Source organism: Mastomys coucha, unplaced genomic scaffold (genome assembly GCF_008632895.1).
Source record: "Mastomys coucha isolate ucsf_1 unplaced genomic scaffold, UCSF_Mcou_1 pScaffold18, whole genome shotgun sequence".
Classification (NCBI taxonomy): Eukaryota; Metazoa; Chordata; class Mammalia; order Rodentia; family Muridae; genus Mastomys; species Mastomys coucha.
In genome coordinates this window covers 47,931,364-47,954,844 of record NW_022196900.1, presented here as the reverse complement: position 1 = coordinate 47,954,844, position 23,481 = coordinate 47,931,364, and the positions used below count along the sequence as shown (strand labels likewise).

The 23,481-nt window shown below is 38.7% G+C and overlaps 1 protein-coding gene across 2 annotated transcripts in view; it reads right to left on the bottom strand.

The window, feature by feature from the left end:
* Positions 1 to 23,481, bottom strand: part of Focad (focadhesin) — a 305,147-nt gene that overhangs the window by 183,036 nt on the left and 98,630 nt on the right. For both annotated transcript variants that reach the window (XM_031377824.1, XM_031377825.1), the window contains one exon: positions 16,868 to 17,125. In XM_031377824.1, coding sequence (XP_031233684.1) covers positions 16,868 to 17,125 — 258 coding nt within the window. The remainder of the gene's footprint in view (positions 1 to 16,867; positions 17,126 to 23,481) is intronic.

Sequence of the window (23,481 nt, the reverse complement as noted above, 5' to 3'; positions counted from 1 at the left end):
ACGTCTGGGAATGTCTTCATTGGCTTTTTTGAGCATTTTCAAAGAGCAGACACAAGGATTCATTAGCTCTTAGCACATATGAACCTGCTCCAAAGGCAGCCAAGAGAGTTGCTTAGCAACAGTGCATTTTGCATCTCTCATCATCCCCAAAGATGCTGCTGCAGCAGCAGCTAGGTCAAGCCTCTCATTAGCAACCTGACAAAGGGTTTCTATCTCCCGTTCTATAAAATTATTTTTATTTCCAGGTGAAGCTCAAATATCTACGTATTATTTCAGCTGACAATATATTTCCTTTCCTAGACTCCATTTCCTTCCCTGCCCCCACTTCAACTGATATGCCTTAATGAGCCCATCAAAATACCTGTAACAAAAGCAGCCACTGAGAAATCCAATAGAATTTATATCCCTATTCATACCACTCTAACTGGTCCATAGCTTTTGGGCAATAAAGTAAGAAAGCTTTAAAGGAAAGGAGGAGGGGAAAGGAACTGAGATCAAATAATAAGAAACAGATAAAATGTCAGCTACTTGACTTCAAAATTAACAAAATACAAAATTTATTCAAATTATTTGCAGTGCTACCCCTACCAACTTTATTGTTTCCATAAAAGCTAACCTGCATCATCTAGCTAAAAGGCAGAAAATTTCAGAATGGTGATAAACTATGAATAAACAGGCAAATAATACTGAGTATTGGCCATGGGTAAGAAGCTGGCAGTCACTACTTTACTATGTTATAAACACCTCAGATAAATAACTGTTTATTCACTTCTGAAAAATATTTCATAAAATATTTACCAGTCAACACAGTTTCCAAGCAGAACCAAGACCTGAAATCACATAATCTGTCCTATATATAATCAAAGACTACGACAAAGAAAGCAAATAGAATAAGCAGGAAGACATTGCGCTTCATTGAATCTTAAAGTACATAACCTAGCCAGCCTGGTGTCTAAGACCATGCTTCCATGCGCATCCTACAGAAAAGAATATAGAAAGTGCATGGCATGTTACAAGAGTCAGAGCATAGCCCTAATGGACACTGACTAAGAATGGTCTAGTGAAAAACATTTAAAAGCAACTATTATCACACCACATCAAATTATGAAAGTATGTTAAGCAATGTGAACGGAATAATGTGATTGGCCTCCTGTGCTCCCCCACTCCCACCATTTTTGTTTTTGTTTTTGTTTTTTTATATATACAAACAGCAGAGAATGAATCTTCAGGGGGATTTCCCAGAAGGGTGTCATTTACCACTAAAATATTTCATTCCAGCAGTTGAAAGACCATAAAAGGGTGAATGTCCTCCAGAGTCTCTAATAACGGCAGTAGATCTTGCGTTACTATTCACAAGTGACCTCTCAGTCAGGCGATTTAATTTTTTCCCCTGCAGCATGGTTGGTTTCACACACAGTGTAATAACAGTTTTTGCACAACAAGACAATTCATCCGATTAGAAGGACTGCATTAAGCCTTTCATGAACAGCATGTGTCACCACAGTTTTACCCAGAGTTTGATTTAAGACAACATAACATATGCATGCATGGTTCTCCATTTGTCTATGGTTTCAAAAATGATTCCCAGACTTTCTTCAATAACTTTGCAGACCATTGCCTGTGCCCTCCCTGACTTCAAAAAAATAACCAGGAACTCATTGACTGTCCAATGAGTGCTACAAAGATGCACTGAGATCCAGGCAACAGAAATGTACACAAGACTCCTTTCTGCATGAGCTAAAAGTGATATTCTAATGTCTCAAAAGGGAGAGAGTAAGAAAGGGAACATACGAGATCATATGACACCAGTGTACCATTATTGTAACAGTACATAGCTGAGAGGCTTTAACCAGAGTGAATTTGGAGACCCTCATTAGTAAATTTCAACAAAGCACAAAATATAAACAGAGAAAGCAAAGGAAAAGGTGTGAAGCAGCCATCTGGTAGTTGCTGCTGCAATAAATGTGCCAGCATCATTCAAGGCCCAGAGAAGCTGAATCCTAAGAATATCCACATGCTCACTCTCATGCTGCTGAGATTACTAAGGTTAAACCCATATCCCCAGCAAGAGCGTACTGGCAGCTGGCAGAATTCTCCAGAGTTCCCTTAACTTTACAACCTCTAATTGATGCTGATAGGTCTGGTCATCATCTCTCTACCACCCTGCCCCAGCCCTTCAGAAACCTCTAATATCTGCATCTGGACAGGCTCCTTTGGGAAACAGGGTCAGCACATTGTCAGTACGGTGAAGGTGTTGGTACATCTCATAGCCCAAGAGGGATCTTCCTACTGCTCCATGGCCAGCAGCCAAACTTTCAGGATAAAGGTCTCATTAGACTTGGTGCAGGGACACTGTGTCTGCCTTATCCATTCTCCAACCCTTAGGAATCATGTTGCTGTGAACAGAGCCCTGTATATTCCCCTAGAGAGCTTCATTCCACTGGATTTTTAATTACACCCACCTGAGTTGCCCACATTTTAATAGAGGAAATGCTAACACATGTTTTGCTTTGTCAAAATCTGTGCATGTAAGCTGATGCTGATACTACAATCTCCCCTCTTCTACCATTGCAATTGCTAACCAGCCACACACACACACACACACTTACTTTGTTTTTATATTTTTGCATCAAACATACTCCTCTTCAGTGTCACTTCCTCTTGACTTCTTATGGACCGCCTGATTACAGTCGTGGCAGACAGGTACCCAGAGACTGTCATAAAGCCCCAGCCATCACTCTCTTTTTAAGTCTTGAAGAGCATCACTACTAATCCACTCTATCTCTCATGTCCCTCAAAAGTGAGATAGGTGCACTGATGTGGACTAGAAGGAGAAATCAGAGAAGGACAGAGACAAATTCAAGTTCCAGTCACTAAAGTTGAGGCAAGGAGACTGGAATGTGTAAGACTCACAGTCACCTGTCACTCTCTTAAGAACTCTCATCCTAGCCCATCCTCTCATCCCCTAGCATCTGGACTTGAGTGACTGAGGGAAGGGCTGAGATGTACAGCAGTTCTTGGATACCTCAGTTTGTTCCTACCATACTGTGGGTTCTACTTGTCTTCTCACGTCCTTATATAAGCCAGAGTGCATTTTTAAAATCCTATCATACCACTTCATCTACCCCAAGTCTGATTTGCCCTGGTGGTTTAGAAAGCTTCCCTCATCTTGCCCAGCTGCAAGGCGTCAGGAGCTCATTTTTCTCAACAGCTGTAAACACTCCCAGAACAACTTTCCTCATCCCATGTATCCAGGTTAATTCAGAATGGCTAGATGTCTCTCTTGCCATCCCACTGTGACCTGCTACCTATCAGTGCCTTTGCATATGCTCTGTATTCCGTCTAACTGTTTCTTCATTCCCCTGCTTTAGAGAAACATATGGGCCCTCTCCTCTGTGTTGCAAGAATGCTTATTTACCTCCACAGCGGCAAGTACTGTCTTGTATCGACAGTCATTTTTAATGTCTCTATCAACGCCAAGCCTTATCATTCCTGAGCGAAAGACAATATCCTTCCATCTCAATGTTATCAGCACCAACCATACAGGCTGGCTGCAATAAACATATGTTGTGTGATTAAATGTGTGACCTGAAAATGCTTAATAAATAACATGGGCCCTAATAAAAACAAGACATGCACAGTAGCTCAAGCTGAAGGATAACTCCATGATAATTGCACTTAACACAGATAGAGATGCACCGCTACCATTAAAGATTAAATACAATTTGCCGCTAAGTACACATAAACAGGACAATGCCACCAGCATAATTATCATTAATAATAATTCAGAGTACGAGAACTAATGAAGATAGGCAACACTGGATTTAAAAAGTACTAAAGAAATAAAAGTTGATTGCTTTTACTTCTTGACTGTATCAAACTAATTACCAAGTGTTACATACCACCAGTCCCTGTTGATAGGTCTTAATGAATAGACAATTTGATCATTTTAAATTAGCACACTCTTCATATTAATGTAAGTGAGCAAACTTAAATAGTCTAAAACCAGTAATGTCAATACCTGCTAATATTTTAAGTCAACCTATATCAAATTACCATGAACTCTAAATTAATAAAGTTCATCTAATCTGATGCCAGTATAATCTAAATTAACCTAAATTTAAGAACCATGAACTCTACAATGTTCCATCCATTTGTCTGGATAAAATTTTGGGAAATACTTTATTGGTTAGGGGAAAAGATTATATATAGCTAACAGCAGCTACCTTTTAACTATAAATCAAGAAATAAAGCACAGGAACCTTCTAAGGATGCTGAGAAGCAAAACTTTAAAGCAGGGCTTTCCTTGAGAATTCCTTTCATGAATTCTAAATTTAAACTATTTCTACTAAGAACTGCCTTTCAACATAAGTTACAGTTAAGACAACTATAGGTCACTTCAAAACACTAATTTTTCCTTACTAATCTCATCAAGGTTGGCAACTACTCGATTCAGCAATATGATAAATTCAAGTAAGTACACATTTTTACATCCTTATTTACTTTGCAGAGACAGGAAAATATATAAAATTGTCTTAAATACAAAAGTAATTCATTCACACAAAAGAGTTAGTAGTCAAGATAGCAGAACTCATGATCTCTAAAAGTCCAATCAATGCAACACAGGCCTGCCCAAAGGAATCATCTCTAGTCACTTCTTAGCCATTTCTCTGGATTCACTTGCTTCATAACTTTGTATTTCTACCCACTGCAAACAAACTGACTTCAGAATGCCCAAATGTTATATTATATTAACTTTTCTGAAAAATTCACTTAAGAGCCTATATTACCTATGATGAAATGCTCAAAAATGACATTGATGGGCCAGAAGCCCAGTGTGTTGAACAAACATGGGTAAAAATGAGACTCCTGGTGAAGGACCTAACACACACCACCCACCTTTGAGAACTCTGGAGCTAAACACTGCCATGAAATCAAGACCTGTAATCTCACTACAGCTACAGGACATAATAGCTCACTGGGATTGTGTTCTGTGGGACTTGACTCCCCCAAAAAGAAAATTAAATCAGAGACACTGAGGAGAAATGCCGCTGAAGAAACTAGAGTTGACAAAGTACTCAAAGTACTTAAGTATAGAAAAGCATGTATCCTGCTGTTTATTCAGTGAAGTTGCTCAGGTATAATCCTGTGTCATGGACAAATATTTTCCAGCCCATATGGGATTTAAAGAGGCAATATATTTCTTATTCATTTTAAAGAACTTGTATTTATCCAACAACAGTTCTTCAGGAACCACCTAGTCCCAGCAGTCTTAGGTGGCCCTTTATGGGACTTACTTGCCCCTTTCTGGGCTCACACAATATCCTCTCTATATTGGAACACAACAGGGTCTTCTGCAAATGCTCCTCTTCTAAATGACCACATCTCCAACTGCCTTCACATTCATTCCACATCCCAACTAAAACATGTTGCAAAGTTGTTCTCTGCTGAAGAGAGATGTAAACTAACAGTGTACAACCTCAACCCTTTTCAATGTGTCAACCACAAGAACATGTAATTTTCTCAATGTTTCCCAAACATCACTTTCCAAACAAGTAAAACACAAAATAAGTTATTTAGTAAAATATTTCCCTAAATATAAGAACCTCTCTCTCATCAGAAGACAATTCTTTACACAACAGTGCTAAAAATGGATCTGCTTTTCACATTCTTATAAATAGGAAGCTCACGTGTTGCTTACAATTTTTTTTTAATTTTGTATTTTCCAAGTATGCATATTGTATACTTTTTGGGAATATGCTTAGTAATGCTGTGTGATTTTTTTTCTGCAGGTTGATAACTTTGCTTGTGGTAGATTTTCTTTAAAAGAATGGGCAGTTGCATGCATACTTCAAAACTATTTTTCCTGAACAAAAACTTATATAGGTTTTGTTTGCCATCTTAATTTTGGTTGTATTCCTTGATGTTAACACATTTTGTATAATTGTATCATATAGCTGTATTGAATCAGGTAGTATCAAAAATTGGACATAATTTAATAGTATTAATCAATTTAAACCCATTTTAGTCACTTTTTTTCCTCAAAAATACTGCCAGATGCTGATGTTCAGTGTAATTTCTTTGCTTGTTCAGTTATAGAAAGTGGTGTTCAGTTTAGAATGCATTGTAGCTTTTAACATATGATGTGTACATCCATGTAACAGAAAGGGCAACAATAAAACAGCAATCCTAAAGAAAGATTATGGCAGAACGAAAAGAAAAAAATAAACCTCTAAATTATGAAAATTCTGAGAAACTATACATTAAATAGCTTTTGTCCATTTGGCAATAACCTCCAATTGACTTCTTGCCTTTGGTTTGTTGAGATCGCTTGATCTATTCCTTTTGAGCTCTAAGCAGAGGCCAAGCCTACAAAGGATACCTCATAATCAGAAGGAAGAAGGTAGGTTTCCTTGTTCTGAATGTAGCACTAGGCTGTTCTTCATTAAATTCCATGCCTACTCTTTCTATATCAGTGAGATAGAAACACCAGGATTTGGTTTTAGTATATTATTCACACGCTAGTGAGATTATTGTGGGTTAGAAAAATCAGAATCAGACATTTTTTAAATAGAAGCTTTAGATAATCGCTAATCTGTAGATGTATTGGCACTAATTCAACATAGTTTTAAAGCTGATGCAAGAACCTGACAAAAAAAAAAAGTGAGTCCCTGGGTATAAACCCTAAACTTCATACACACCACCAAAAACCAGACTAATAGTTTAAAGCATCTTATTCTACAGATAATTCAAAGTATACTTCAGGGCATACAAAGAAGAAATAACCATTTCACGACACGATATCTGCTATACCCTGACCGTTGTATTTTGGCCTGTGTTCCCTTTTGTCTAAGTGCTTGATGCAGACAAGCTCATCCCAATTTTTCTCAAGGCCTAAGGGATGTTATTGCTAACAGGAAACAGTTCAGCATTTCTTATCTCTGAAGGTCTTTAGTCAAACTACTGTACATTCAGGCTTCTTTTGCTGGTGTGAAGAACACAGGCAGTCAACTGACTTCACGGGGTAGCATTTCAGAGAACTCTATGAAAATAGAACAGAGTACAGAGTGGCCAGAGACTCTTTGTGCACGCCCTTTTACAGAATACATCTTCTCCCTTTCTCACAGCAGTAACCCACAGATCATTAAATCTCATACATTTCCTATTCATTTTCTGTGTTAAAACATAGCTTATGACCCTGAGTAGAACTATCAAGGATTCTGCCCTGAAAGTCAACTTTTACTATTTGATAATAAATGACTTTGAAAAGATCAGAAAGGCCATGAACCTCACGACTTAAGTCATTTCAAATGGCTCAAGCATGTATATATTTTCACAAATGGAAAAGGGGGCGGGGCTCTAAAAACAGCACAGCATTGTTAAAGATGGCAACAACTCTCATTAACAAGACCTAATAACCCAAACCTGAAAAGTAAAAACGGACCTCAGAGATAGAAAAGGCAAGTGGCAATGATAACAAAAATACACAAACGTGACCTTCATCACCTTGAAACAAGGAGAGAAAGGCTCAGACATGGAGCTTTAGGAAACTACCTCTTGGTAGACTACTGCTTGGTTCAATGAGAGGAAAGTTTAAGGAAGAAGCCTGTGACTTCCTCAGGTCAACTGTGTGAATCTTCTGCAACCTGATTTCAGCCATGTGTAGAATCTAAAAAGACAACCTCAGAGATGCTACTAGAGGCCTGAGCAGAGAGAAGCGTAGATCAAACTATAAATGGGGGCTAAACTATAATAACAACAAAAACCATTCTGAAAGACTTTGCACAGCAGGAGGACTGCAGGTAATAATACTGTGCATTTCTAAAAGCTAGAATAAGTACTAGAATAAATAAAAGCCAGAATAAAGACTGAACTATTACAAGCAACCCCATTAAATTGCACAGTGCTTTTTTTATATATTGCTTAATTATTTTAATTTAAAAGCCTTTACTCTTTATATTCAATTTAATATATCAGTAAAAGCGCAATGGATATTCCTTGTACACAGTATTAGAATTATCCACCTGAAAATTAGACATCAAAAACTTCAATCTACCCAAAAGCTGGTGAAGTTGGTGACTAATGTTTACTCTAGGACACTAAGTTTTTTTCATTTAACTGACATATAGTAATTATACATATTTATGGAGGGTATCTGACATGTGTTGACACTTTCATCTCAATCACTGGAAACATTTAGCCTGTCTGTCCCAGATCTTTTTGTTGTTGTTGCTGTTATTTGTTTGTTTTTGTTTTCTTGAGACAGGGCTGTCCCAGATCTTTACACACACCTTTTTGTGAACTACAGTCTTCCTCTGCTGTAAAATAACAGAACTCACTCCTCTTATATTTAGACTGATGATCTAATCTCCCTTTATCCTCCTTTCTCCACTACTCCTAACCTCAGAGACTACTATATTCCAGGTGTATAACCTCACTATAAACCCTTAACCACAAAGGAAGCTACACAAAAAGGCAAAGCATTTCCTGAGGTTTTTAAAAAAATATTAACAGGAACTGGCAAAAGAATTCAGTTGGTAGTGACACCTGCCACCAAGCATGACATCCTGGGTTTACTCTCTTGGACCCATGGTGTAAGGAGAGAATAAACTGCTGCAAGTTGTCTACTGAGCTCCACACACAACACAGGTCATAGCACTTACACACACACACACACACACACACACACACACACACACACACACACAAACTTTTTAAAAACTAATATCCACTAATAGGCAGACTTTGTTTCCAAAAAAGGATATAAGCTTTTGTCAAGAGATCGCCTACATATGTTTATAAGTCAGATGATTAAGCAACTGGTAAATCTGATAAACCATTTGTAGAATCACAAAGCCACAGGAACAGAACCCTGAGCACCTCTACTATCTAGACTATAACACTGGATACTGCCACTACAGGGAAGTAGTGGTGGCTTGAATGAGAAATGTCCCCCATATTTGTCAGATATTTGAACATTTGGTCCCCAGGTGGTAGTGCTGTTTAGGAACCTTGATCTGTTACTGGGATGGGTTTTGAGAGCTCATAGCCTCACCTTACTGCCAGTATGTGTTCTGTGCTCGGAGCTTGCAGCTGGAGATGTGATCTCTTGGCTCCCTGATCCTGTTGCCATGCCTACTGTGTACAGTTTGTGCCTTCGGCCCCTCCATGATGGTATTCCCGTACCTCTAAAACTATAAGCTAAAATAAACTCTTTCCTGCCTAATTGCTTTGCTTCTCGTATCTTATGACAGTCACAAAGAGGCCAAAGAAGGAGAGATGGCAAAGGATTCAAGAGATGAGTATCGCTTTTTTGGCTGGATGAAAAAAGGACCATTAGAGGAAATGGGGTAGAGAGATACCCAGACAGATACAAAGAAAAGTTTACCTGAAGCTGTCAGAGTAATTATGAATGAAACTTGGGAATCCAGAGCCACAGTTGGTAAAGAACCAAACACAAAATCCACAAACCCAGGCAAAGTCATGCAGAGTAAGGAAAAGTCATGCTTCTGACAGTGAGAAACATGACACAATCTGGAATATGGAGTGTGATAGGAGAAGATACTGAACTAGTGCTGCCTCCTATGAAAATGAACTCAAGGTTCACAGAGTAGGTAAGGGAGACTCACTACTGGGTTCACAGAGACAGAAGGCAGCCAGCATTTACTCTGAAAGTTAACTACTTAGAGGAATCATACTAGACATAGGCTAGTATTGTTGAATTGCCCACAATCAACTTACAGAGGTGGCAGCGCTAGCTAAATGTTCAAAATTTGATTTGCTTACGACCTGAAAAGGGTCATCAGTTGAACTTTAGGAAGTCTTCATGTAGGCCTGATTCAGTGTCCCTTAATACATTTTGCAGCGTCTATGCTAATCATTTCCTGCTACTCACTTCCCACTTTGTATGGCCAGATCCTAAGCAAACCTGAGGCAGAGGAGACAATGGTCAAACATTGTTTCACACAAGCCAGGCAGCCATGTGTTTCCAGTGTTATTTAGGCATCTCTTACAGAACTGTCATGATACATATGAAAATATATGAGTAATGACTTTGCTCATTACTCAGTATAAACTATAGACACTATAAAAGTAGTAGCTAGTACTTAAAACTAATCAGTAAGAACATATAGGGTATACTCCCATGACAACAGCATTCTGGGAGGCGAGGCTACAGGAATAAGATTATGAAACTGAGGCTATTCGGAATACATAATGAGTTAAGGCCAACCTGGACTACATAGGGAAACTTTGCCTAAAAAAAAAAAAAAAAGTAGGTAGACTTGTTATATGCAGAAATATACATGGAATCTTCTTTGTAAAAATAAATCAGTAGAGTAAAATCTTTGAAGATTTTCGGGGAAACTCTTTCAGGATGATCATTCTTGTATGTTATTGCTTACCAAAAAATGTAAGTCATAAATTTTTGTTGTTATTTTGGGTAATATTTTCCCAAGTCCTCTATTTAATGTGTGTGAATTTTTTGCTTTCACATATGTATGAGCATGTGGTGCAGACCTGGTGCCAAGAGAGATCAGAAAAAGGTATCAGATCTCTTGGAACTGGAGCTACAAATGGAAATTGAAAAGAGGTCCTCTACAAAAGTAAGAAGTGCTCTTAACAACTGAGCCACCTCTCCAGGCCCCAGTAGTAGTGAACTTTTATTGAGTACTGCCTGACCTGAATTTATATCTTCTGTAAATTGAGTCTTGGGTGAGAAAACTAAAGAATTACTAACAATTGCTGATATTTTCTACAAGTTATTTTGTGTTGTTGTTGTTGTTGTTGTTTGCTTATTTGTTTAATATCATAGTATGTATCCAGGTAACATTAAGTAGTATTCCCAAGGCCAGAATTCTCTCATACCACTTAACTTCAGTCTTCCAAGACCCTACTTGCCTTAAAACTATAGGAAGAGGTAGCCTCATCAGGAGGGAAGTGGAGAAAGCCCTAAGTAACAGTCCTGAGTGAATGTGTGCTGTCGATACAGGCATGGTTATGTCAAGGACCATAGTCTCAGACCAGTGGGGAAATAACAAAGCCTTCTTCCTGGGGTGAGGCGAGGAGGGATGGCAAAGCCTTCCTCTGGTCTGTGTGTAGTTGATGATAATGCAGAAAAAGGCCAGCAGAATTTTCACCCTACATCACCCTTCCCCCTGGATAGTCACAGCTCAAAAAATGTTCCCTAATAGAGACTGCTCCTGCCAAGATTAGCTAAAACAACCTCCTTGTTCATCTGGATATAATAACCTACCTACATCCTTATTCAGTGGGATATAAAACCCTGCCTTCTTAGTCAGCTGTATATAATATTAACCCTGCCTCCTTGGCCTTCTGTAGACTATAACCCCACATCTCTGTTCAACTATATACAAAACAAACAAAAAACAAAAATCAAAAAACAACAACAACAACAAAAAAAAACATGCCAAGCTTTCAGAGATACTGAGGCTTCTCCATCTGAGAGCTCAGATTAACTGATCCCAGCTTTTTCTGTGTCTCTTTTCTTTATATCTATCACTAGAGCCATTCAGGTCATGATTACACAAAGTCAGATTGAGAGACTAAGGCAGAAAATGCACACTGGAGAACTACCTGTAGATACTAAAAATTTATAGTATCTTTTATGAATACTACTAGAAATAATCTCGATTGTCACCTCTTAGAACAATAAGAAGAATGTCAACATATATTTCAAACATAGCTCACTTTTTTCAAATGTATAAAATATTTTCTCTCATAAGGTCTTACATCATGGTCATATACCAAATCAAGATATCATTGCAGCTCACCACACTTGAGGTGGTTGAATCCTCCTTGGTAATCCCCAAAAGCAGAAGGCAGCCTTGAAAAGTTTACACCTCCCAGGTCTGCTTAGTCTCATAAGAGTTTAAGCCCTTCCTTTAGTATTAACTCTTCATAAACTTCAGACAACTGTTCTCCTACAGGGACAAACCCCTACTAAATACAAATATAAATATGTGTCACATAGTTTATAAACCAGAAAAAATAGAAATCACTTCACCCAGAGTTGATTTCAATGCAAATGAATACACTCATAGCATCTACTCACTACTGTAAAACTTGCTTTGTCAAAATATTTAGTCTTTTGCTTTTGGCTGCTTAAACTGTAGCTAAAGACTATTAAAATAACAGGATTGATCACATTGTAATGAAAACAGAAAGAGGAGAAAAGAACTCACTGCCTCCTCTTTCTAGGGTACTACTTCTGCCTGCTCCCAGATGCTTATCTGCAAGCTCTTAGGATGGCATTGTGTGTGGTTGGGCATCCATCTGAGTAACAACATTTAAGCATGCCACTTTACCATGCCAAGCTTTCAGAGATACTGAGGCTTCTCCATCTGAGAGCTCAGATTAACTGATCCCAGCTTTTTCTGTGTCTCTTTTCTTTATATCTATCACTAGAGCCATTCAGGTCATGATTACACAAAGTCAGATTGAGCACAGGATTTGCATCAAAACTATTCAACAAATGATCAACAGAAGTACAGCATGACTTAAATACATAGCACTCTTCAATGAAGTCTTGACGAACAAGTAAATGAACCCAGGTGGTCATTCTAATGATTGCCATCTCACGGAACCCATACACAAATAATGCTTATACAGATACTAAGGTAAATAAATAAAACATCAGGGTGCTGATGACTGCCAGCCAGAGTGTGGAGGGATCTGAACTGAGAAAAGCATCTGACTTCTAGTGACTAGGAGATGATATCTCATCACACTGGACTCTTCTCAGAAGTTGAATAATTCCCTAGATACAGAATAAGTTCTGCTCAGCAGTTGTGTCTTCTTAGCAGACTTCCATGTCTATTAAAAGGAAATTATCTTTCCTTTAAGAAGTCACCTGTTGGCTGGGCAGTGGTGATACAAGCTTTTAATCCCAGCACTTGGAAGGCAGAGGCAGGCAGATTTCTGAGTTTGCCTGGTCTACAGAGTGAGATCCAGGACAACCAGGGATACAGGGATACACAGAGCAACCCTGTCTCGAAAAAACTTTAAAAAAGAAGTCATGTGTTCTGGTTTGGATACAGAGTTATCCTCTGAACTCATGTTACACTTTGGTTCCAAGACTCTGAGAATCAAACTGGAACTGACCTACAAGTATCTTCACTACTGACTAGTCTCCATGGTGCCAGAAAGCAGAGTGCCATCTGCTAGGAAAGAACTGTCAACCATAGTCCTACTCAGCTGTGGGGCCTGTGTGTCACAGGGCAAGCCCCTAGGCAAGACATGCCTACTAGTACTATAGTGGCAGGACTGTCATGGGAGCAACCAAATACTTTCTGGTTGGATCTGAAGTCTGTTTGTATCTGGTACTGTAAACCTGATCAAAAAGCCTTTGGCTTGGACGGATATGAGCCGTCCTAACCTGATGTGCAAGCTATTGCTGCTATTTAGCTAAGCAGACATGCTCAACATTCTGTTTATACCCACAGATTAGCACTGCTGTCAGCTTTCACCAAAAAAGCTTCTTTTGAAGTGACGTGCAGTTGGTGAAAAGACTCAAAAATAGTCAAAGTGCTGAAAATAAGTGACTGTTAAAGACTCAGCCTTAAATCATCCCTCCAAGGCTCAGGGAACACTGTGGAAGAGGGGGCAGAGAGAATATATGAGCAGAAGACGGGATGTAGTGTTGTAGAATTCTTTCTTCCGGGCATACCTATGGCCCTCTTGAATTCTCAATAGCTATGATTAACTGTGTAAGACTTGTATAGTATGCCTATACAATCGCCAGTATTGTGTCATAGAGGGTCAAGGGCTCAGGAGGCCTTCTCCTCCCTGAGGCAATGTAGGCCATGCCAGGGGCTGGCAGGGGTGTGTAGAGTACAAAACTCTCCCTGAGAATCTATAGGCAGTTCATGAGAGAGCAATTTTCTTCAGTGTCAAGGTAATCATGATCCTATAAATAATACTTCACCCATGCTCATTCATGTAAGTAATCTTAACCTTAATTAAGCTCATTGGTGTACACACACACATGCACATGAACGTATGCATGCATGCATGCATGCACTCTATATGCATGTCACAATAAAATTCTATAATGAAACCTGTTCTGTGCATAAATAATATACACTAATAAAAATGTAAAATAAATAATTCATCTGTTAAAAGCTTGGCTCCCATTGATAGAAGCAATCATGATGTATCTGGACGATTTTACTTCCTGTACTGATATATTAATGGATATACAAATTGATAGCATTATTGGAAGGTAGTAGAAAATCTAGAGGTGAACTCTGGTTTGAGGATTTCTATGACTTGTGACATACCTTTCTAGAGTCTATTCTTAACCCTGGCCTGTTCTTGTTTCTCTCTGCTTTCTAGCTGCCATGACCGAAGCAATTTTACCCACCACGCTTTTCCATGATGTTTCTATCTAGCCACAGAACTAAATACAACAGAACCAACCAATGATGGACTGAAATGCTAAAATCATCTCTCCTCTCTTGTGCCTTTTTCAAATATTTGTCACAGTGACACTAATTCTGGCTAAAATATTCTAACCTCACTTATCACAACTCTAGAGTCACAAATCCTGAAAGTTCACCCCACTTCCATTTTCCCTAGAATGACAACTAAAAATGTCTCACTATGTCACTGTCATATTTGGTGCATTATGGACACGTGGAACCAAGGATCTAAGCACCTTCTGTTCTTTGATTCTTTTTGTACTGTGAAGATGAAGTAATAAGTCTCTGTAAGTCTTCTACATAATTCACAATGGGAAGACAAAAACTGCATCTTGAATATACTACTAGGCCAAGACTGATCTAACTACTAGTCTACTAAAAACTGTTAATAGCAGCCGAGCAGAAGTGGTACACACCTTTAATCCCAGCACTAGGGAGGCAGAGTCAGGCAGATTTCTAAGTTTGAGGCCAGCCTGGTCTACAGAGTGAGTTCCAGGACAGCCAGGGCTATACAGAGAAACCCTGTCTTGAAAAAACAAAAACAAAACAAAACAAAAAATCCTGTTAATAGCATCTTAAGATGAGTTACTATTACTGGTAGTCAAGAATTACCCTAAAACCAAAGGAACTCACTGAATGAATAAAAAATGACAGATGTGTGTGTGCACATGCGTGTGAACACTGTGTCAGAAGTATATACTGATCAAGACAGACCACAGTATTATTTCAAGGGATTCTTCTTTGCATAATCTCCAGATGCCACCTGACTTCAACTACTCTAAGAGTGTCCTACACAGTCTCAACACTGATAGAAACACTTGTTAAGAGTGGGGTCGCTGGAAAATATCGAACAAAGAACTACATTAGAAGAGAAGCAACAAGAGAAAATTTATAGTATGCGAATACAATAGAACCACAAGACACTCAAGAAGAAGGAAGACCAAAGTGTGGATACTTCGTTCCTTCAGAAAAGGGGAAACAAAATACCCATGGAAGGAGTTGCAGAGACAAACTATGGAGCAGAAACTGAAGGAAGGACAATCCAGAGACTGTTCCACCTGGGAATCCTTCCCATATTCAATCACCAAACCCAGACACTATATTGTGGATGCCAGCAAGTGCTGGCTGGCAGGAGCCTGATATAGCTGTCTTCTGAGAGTCTCTGACAGTGCCCGACTAATACAGAAGTAGAGGCTCACAGTCATCTATTGGACTAAGTACAGGGTCCCCAATGAAGGATCTAGAGAAAGGACCCAAGGAGCTGAAGGGTTTGCAGCCCCTTAGGACGAACAACAATATGAACTAACTCCCTGGGACTAAACCATCAACTAAAGAGTACAAATGGGGGGACTCATGGCTCCAGCAGCATAGCAGAGGATGGCCAAGTCGGTCATCAATGGGAGGAGAGGCCCTTGGCCCTGTGAAGGTTCTATGCCCCAGTGTAGGGGAATGCCAGGGCTAGGAAGTGGGAGAAGGTGGGTTGGTGAGCAGGGGGAGGGGGTTGGAAACAGGGTTTTTTTCCCCCCCAGAGGGGAAACCAGGAAAGGAGATATCATTTGAAACGTAAATAAAGAAAATATCTAATTAAAAAGAAATGTCCTTTGCATACATTACAGGTTACTTGATGAATACATTGAGCATGATGAGCTGAGAGAATGAGAAAATCCCAGAACAGAACCTTCCACCATCAACATGTCTCACCAACAACGCTGACAAATGTTTCTAACTAGGAATGCATGAGTTTGTACTGAGAGGTGAAATTTTTCTTCATGATGTATGAAAGAAAACCTAAGCACAGACACAATAAATGGAATATAAAATAATGTCATCTCTGCTGGGTTAGGAAAGCCTTCCTTCAGGGAAAACATTCTAGAGTCTCACCAGTAGGAAAATAAAAGAAGACTGTGTTAAATGTATCTCTATTTTTAGAGGACAGAGGGAAGTCTTCTTCATGTCTGACTGCTTATTACACTCGAGCTCCATGCAGACAGGAAGACAACTGTTTATCCTCACAGCCTTGTCTGCAGACCAGGACCACACAGGGGAAGGACACAATGTTTTTGTTTATTAAATGACTGAGTGAAGACAGGATCAAACTGTAAGGAATCTATCATGAATTGATTAAGCTGGGTCACGTTAGATCAATATTAGAACTAAAAAGCAATGCACTGTGGAATGGGTTGAGAAGAGTGGAACAAAAATGTACTGAATTCAGGGTTCCTTGAAAATTATAGTTTTAATTAAAGGAAAATATTTTCATTGTTAAGGTAATATCAACTCAGAGTAAGAAGAAAGAAACCAAACTGAGAAGAGAAACATTTTTAAAGCCATAATTTAAAACATCATAAATAAATAAACTAAATATAATCTATAATAGTTAATACTAAGATTTTCTCCCATTACCTTTCCATATTCTCTGCCTTTACCTGAGAGGAATCTGCTTGAGCTAACTGTGTGGTGACCCTCAGTATCTGCTGAAGGTTCTGTCCTTCATCTTCAACAAGCAGGTGAACCAGCAGTAAGAAGACATGGGGGGGAATCACTGTGGTGGCAGGGATCAAGGACTCCACTGTAGCCAGCCAGGCACTAGCTGCAGACTCTTCTCCAATGACTTCAAGAATCCTCCAGGCTGTGAAGATTGAGCCATACATGCTGCTTACAGGAAAAGCAAGCCTGCAGGAGATCTGAGAAATAGACACAAGAAAGCATTCAAAAAATGAGATGAGCATGTGTCGGAAAAATATTCCTATTCCTGACAGTCGCTCATTTTATAATGCATTATCAAAATCATTCCTCCCAACAACAAAAAAATAGACAGTTTGAGGTCCTGCCAAATGGCTCTCCACCCAAATGTGAGGCAATAGGATCAGACAAAGAGGAAAACAGTTGTTCTATAGAACCTAGGAGCACTATCACACAAATTTTTCTCTATTTACTATTCATCTCCTTTTAAGACAGAGAGGCAAATTGGATCAATATACAAGATCCAGAGGCAACAGAGTTTGGTCAAACATATTACCACTTGAAAAAGCCTCAAAGTGACCAACAATGAGAAGAAAAATAGACACACCATTTCATTTGCCCAGCTCCAGGCTCTTGTAAGTGGCAGCCCGAAGCAGATGGCAGACTTGGACACAGGACAATTCACATTGGTAACAGACAGTGTGTGGATGGGAACAGAGTTGGTTCAGCTCAAGCCTGGTAATTCATTAGTAATTGTGAATAACTTCAGCAACAAAATGTAGCCCTAGCTCTAAGTCGAAAAAGACCAAGAGATGGTGCTGCATTTCTGCAAATTAAGGAAAACGCTCCTCGCTTAAGTGTGCCAGTGCCATCAGGCCCAGGGAATATACAAAACTGGGTGACAATTGAGTGGAAATAACTCAGGAGAAGTTACAGGCATTGCAGAAGCATTTGATACTGTCTGATAATAGTCATTCTCAATTTACAGAAGAGGATGGAAGAAATTAAACTCTCTTAACTACCTATTATCATAGGATGATTTAAGTATAAAAATAATCACTGAAAGGATAAGAAAACTAAATGTTATAATATGTGCTTTTCTTAAGGCTTATGATTTAGTAGATGTCAGTAATTCATTCAGTTCTGAGACCACCACCACAATATTTTCATTACTCCAAGGGGGAAAACCCAATAGCCTCCTCCTATACCTTGTACCTGGAAACCACCCACTGGCATGATATTTCTACTCTGGATATTTTACATGATAGGAAGCATGTAGTTTTGACTATTTTATGACAGGTTTTATATGACAGACACCGCTCATTTTGTGGCTTACTTTCACTTAGCATGTTTACAAGGACTGTTCATGTCATAGCTTGTGTCTGTACATTTTATTGCCAAATAGCATTGCATTGTGTCTACATAGCTCCTCTTGTCAATTCATTCATGATAGATGAGGAACTGAGCCATTTCCATTCTGGGAGGCAATTATAAACAATGCTATCAGCATTTCTACAAACATTTGTAAGACAATTCAAATAAATACACAATTCTTTTGAACATGTGATAGAGTGGCTGTCAGATTTGAACATTAAATAGTACTCTAAAAACAAATGTGGAAGTTCTAGCCATATGAATAACTAATATAAACAGATTCCCCAAGTGAAAATATAAGAGATGTAAATAGTTTACATAGAATGCTATCAGTTTTTCCAAAAGAAGCTGAGGAGAAAAGGATATGTTGTATTGCATTATATTGCAGCATATTGTATTGCATTGTTGTATAATAAACTAGTAATCACTAAGCAAAACATTCTCTTTACAAGACTAAGAATGGCAATACTAGGAACCACAGTGAGTAAAAAGGACTCTCAGCATATACTACTTTATACTTTCTGAGCCATGTGAATGTATTACTATGTTAAAAATCTTACAAAATCTAGGCTTAAATAATAATCTAAATATATACCTTTATCTGATAAAAAGATACTGTTGACAAGAAGATAAAATTCATTAATGACTATGACCACAACCTTTATACTAATGAAAACCATCACTGGACTTGAGACATAAAAATCTTGGTCTTCAGAAAAGCCAAGGCGGTCATGAAATATCATGCAACGGCTCTAAACCTCACTTTACTCATTTACACAATTTAAATAAAGCCCAGCTTTTTACCAAAGGTAGGAAGAAGATATGAAACAATCTAATATCTAATAAACCAGCTAGTACAATGCCTAAAATTGCAAATATAGAAAAACATTACCCCTGTCTTGGGGAAAGAAAATCCAGTGGGTAAGAGTAGATAAGAACTAGAAGAGAACGTGACCCATGAACTGAATCCAAAGCAGGAACATACCCTGGCGTAAGTAAGCCAGGAAGGGAAGGTAATTCCACGCTACTTGAGGCAATACCTCTTCTTGCTCTGGTTTGCTGGCCTTCTGACAGGCAGAACAGCAGTAGGGAAGCAAAATGTTAAATAATATATCAGAGTAAGTGATATATTGGCCTATTGAGTGACGGCTGCTACTGGCGTACTGTCAAGAGCAGAGTGTCATCAAGGATTTCCCTACCCTGAGAGAAAAACAGATGAAAGGGTCAATACCTTCTGCCTTTCAGAGAGAAAAGTAGAAAGTAAAAGGTTTGGTATTGTGTATATTATAGCACAACAGAAAATAATAAAGAAGAGGAACCACAGGGAAAATTACACTTAAATAAATCCAGAACTTAAAATGAAGATGGCACATGTAATACCACCATTGGCACAGAGGGGCAGCGGGTACAAGACCAGACTCTGCTCAAAAAACAAAACAAGGGGCTGGGCACGGGAGTGTGCACTTCTAATCCCAACAGAGGCAGGCAGTTCAGGGATAGCCCGGTTTTCATGGAGACTTACAGACTAGCCAGACTAGTGAGTTCCATATCAACAACACATAATACAAAGAAAAAAATACAAGAAGTCAAAAGATTTAATAAATGAAACACACATCTGAGGGGCTTGAGAGATAGCCCACAGATGGCCCTGGCTGATCTTCCAAAGGATCCAGATCTCGAAACTGCCCATAACTCCAGTTACCCTCCTAGAGCTTCCATAGGCACAAATGTGATATACGGATATACATACAGTAGTCAAAACACCAACACAAATAAAATTTTAAATTTTAAATATGTATTAGAAAGCTATTAAATGAATTTTATCACTTTTTACAAAATAATTTGGAATAATTAGTTTTAAACTTTCAATTTATATTATTTTATTTATAATTTTTTTTTGTTTTTTTGTTTGTTTGTTTGTTTTTCGAGACAGGGTTTCTCTGTATAGCCCTGGCTGTCCTGGAATTCACTCTGTAGACCAGGCTAGCCTCAAACTCAGAAATCTGCCTGTCTCTGCCTCCCAAGTGCTGAGATTGAAGGCGTGCACCACCACCGCCCGGTTTTTCATTTTTTTTTTAAATTATAATTTCTTATGATTATTGTTAAATATATTACTATATATTCAATTTAGAGTATAAATCTAATTTTAAAATTTAAAATGTTCCCATGCATTGAACTGTAAGTCAGACATCTGAAGGCCTCTGTCGAGCTAAAGAAGTCTGTAAATACCGATGAGCACAAATTAACAGTAAGGAATAACATTTATCTGTAACATTTATCTATAACACTAACCCTTAATCAGGTAAAAGGATGGTGACATGGAAATTCAGCACTCAGGAGACAGAGGCAGGGGGAATCTCTGTGAGTTTGAGGCCAGCCTGGTTTATACAACCAGCGATGCTTAGGGAAACGATCTCAGAACCCAAAAACAAAAACAAAAAGCGTCTTTCTTTCCACTCTGTGTTCCCATGAGCAATGGAGATGAGAGCTGAGAAATGTGGGAATACTTGGTTGTCTAATAGCTCACATCACCCTCAACATAAGATAAGGACCATCCTTAATTTTCAAGCAAAAACTCTTAAGAACCAGGTCACTTCAACTTACTTCTAATTCACTATAGTCTCTTCTATAAATCCGCCCAAACACTACTATTATTTCTCCTAAATTTCACACAAAGATAAACTAATGGAGGGAAGGGAGGAGGGAGGAGAGGAGCAAGGAAGGGAGGGATAGGTGGAAGTAATACATTCTAGGATCTAGAGCTACAGAGGTAAAGTCTGAAACTAAAATCTATCCTTCACAGCACATGTAACTGGAACACACCCATGGCCTCTCTAACCTCAGACTCCTGACTTGGACATGAGTGTTTTAAGAACACCCTTGGGACCAGGACACAGGTCAATGGTTGACCTACTTAGCATGTAAGAAGCAGGAGTTTCATCCTAAGCAGTATACAGAGGAGAGAGAAGAAATGTGGGGGAAGAGATGGGGAGAGGGTTGCAGATAAATACCTCTTCATAATCTCTAGGATAACTAAAATCAAAATATAAATAGTAACACCAGTTAGCAAAAATGAAGAGAAACTGGACTCCTCACATACTGTGATGGGAATTTCTCAGCTATACAGCATTAGAATAAGACCCCACAATTCTACAAAGCTACCTGGTAGAAATAAAAGCACATACCACATACTTGCATATAAATTTTCATCACAACATATTCACTGTAACAAAACATGAAAATAGCCTAAAGATCAACCCTGGAGGAAGAGAAACAAAGCATTGTTCAGACGTGCTACTAGAATAAAAACTTAAGCATGCCTTTATTCATAACACTTGGGAGGCAGAGGCAGGCCTCGGTGAGTTTGAGGCCAGCCTGGTCTACAAAGTGAGTTCCAGGATAGCCAGGGCCACACAAAGTAACTCTGTCAGGTAAGGGAAGGGAATGGAGGGGAGTACAAAGAGCAACTCATTGTGGGATCCCATCTTTGTGAAAGTTCCAAAGTAGACAGCATGGACAACTTCCCCAGAGAGAGCAGATTAGTGGTTGCCTAGGCTACCACTTAGGAGGAAGGGCCAGGTTATGTGAGGTGTAGCTTTTGAGATAATACTAACAAATGCTCTAAGGCTTGTTGTGGAATTGTACATCGTACCTGTATACAATATGTATGTTAACTAACTGCATTCCAATATACCATTAAAAGTTAGGCAAAGGCACTCATACACATAAAATAAATATAAAGGGGAAGGGGGCTTTCAAAGCACAACCTTGAGCAAGATATTCCCTTCTCAGTGCCTAAGTTAGATATCCTAGATAAACTAGTCAAAGGCCATGCAGCTGAAAACAGAAGAAAGAAGGAAAGAAGGAAAGAAAGAAAGAAAGAAAGAAAGAAAGAAAGAGAGAGAGAGAGAAAGAGAAAGAAAGAAAGAAAGAAAGAAAGAAAGAAAGAAAGAAAGAAAGAAAGAAAGAAAGAAAGAAAAGGAAGGAAAGGAAGGAAGGAAGGAAATAGCAATAATGACTGACAATGAAGAGAACCTATTTTAGAGTCACTGTAAGAAACAGGAGTTTCTCATACTGCACATGCTCAGTGGGTCTTAATTTAGCTCTAATTTTCTCACTGAAAATTTATTGACTATTTAAAGTAAGAAACAAATATCCTATATATTCTCTGCTTCCTGCAATTCCAAATAAAGACTATCCTATACTATTCAATCAACAGGGCCCAGAAATACCATAGTTACACACACACACACACACACACACACACACACACACACACACACAAAGCTTGCAATAGAGCCTATTGAGTCAAGCTACCCTAATCTTCCCACCAACTACAACAGTTTTATAGAAATTACTTTGTCCTCTGAATGAGCACAGCCATTCAGACCCAAGTCTCCATTCATTGTATCTCATCAATCTACTTCATTTCCCATCCCACAAAAACTTCCCCCAAATCTGTCTTACTGTCAGGTACTCAGTGTGATCCACTGCTCCACATCCATCCTCTTTGGGACTCTGTGATAACACAGTGGTACCTGGTCAGCATTTCTTCTTTGCCCTTTAGTGCAGTGTGGGTCACTGACAACAGAGTGCCCAGGAGACAGACGGCCTCTTTATCTGAGAGGAGTAACAGTTTGCCATAATGACTTTCCTAGCATTCTACGCTAGGAATAATGACGTACCTTTACTAGTCAACAATTACTTGTGCTGGTTTGTCTTACTCAAATTTCTCTCCTTAGTGGCCCTAATTCATGGACAACAGTGTTTCTTTTATTCTCCATTATCTTGAGAGAATTTTTAAACACTTTAGAATTTACAACTAGTGGCTCGTAGTTTTTTAACCTGAGATTAAATAGATGGTTTAAAATATCACACTTAATAGCCAATAGAAAAAAGGATCGTGTTTCTCAAGCACTATAAAAATACTTATTAGACTTTAACGAGATGAATATCACGTTTACAATCATGCATTTTTATATCTTAAGGATAAAAAGATATTAAAACATGTTTTATTCCATGGTTCTCAGGCTTCAGAAAAAGAGGAGCCATTACAGCTCAGCATGGCAGGGTATTGAACCTACAAACTGTACTTCTGAAGAAGAGCTCTAGTTATAATCAAACACTGAGCCAGAACCACCTAGAGAAATCACTAAAAACAGCAAATCCGTGCCTTTCGCAGAACGCTTTCTGCAATAAATCA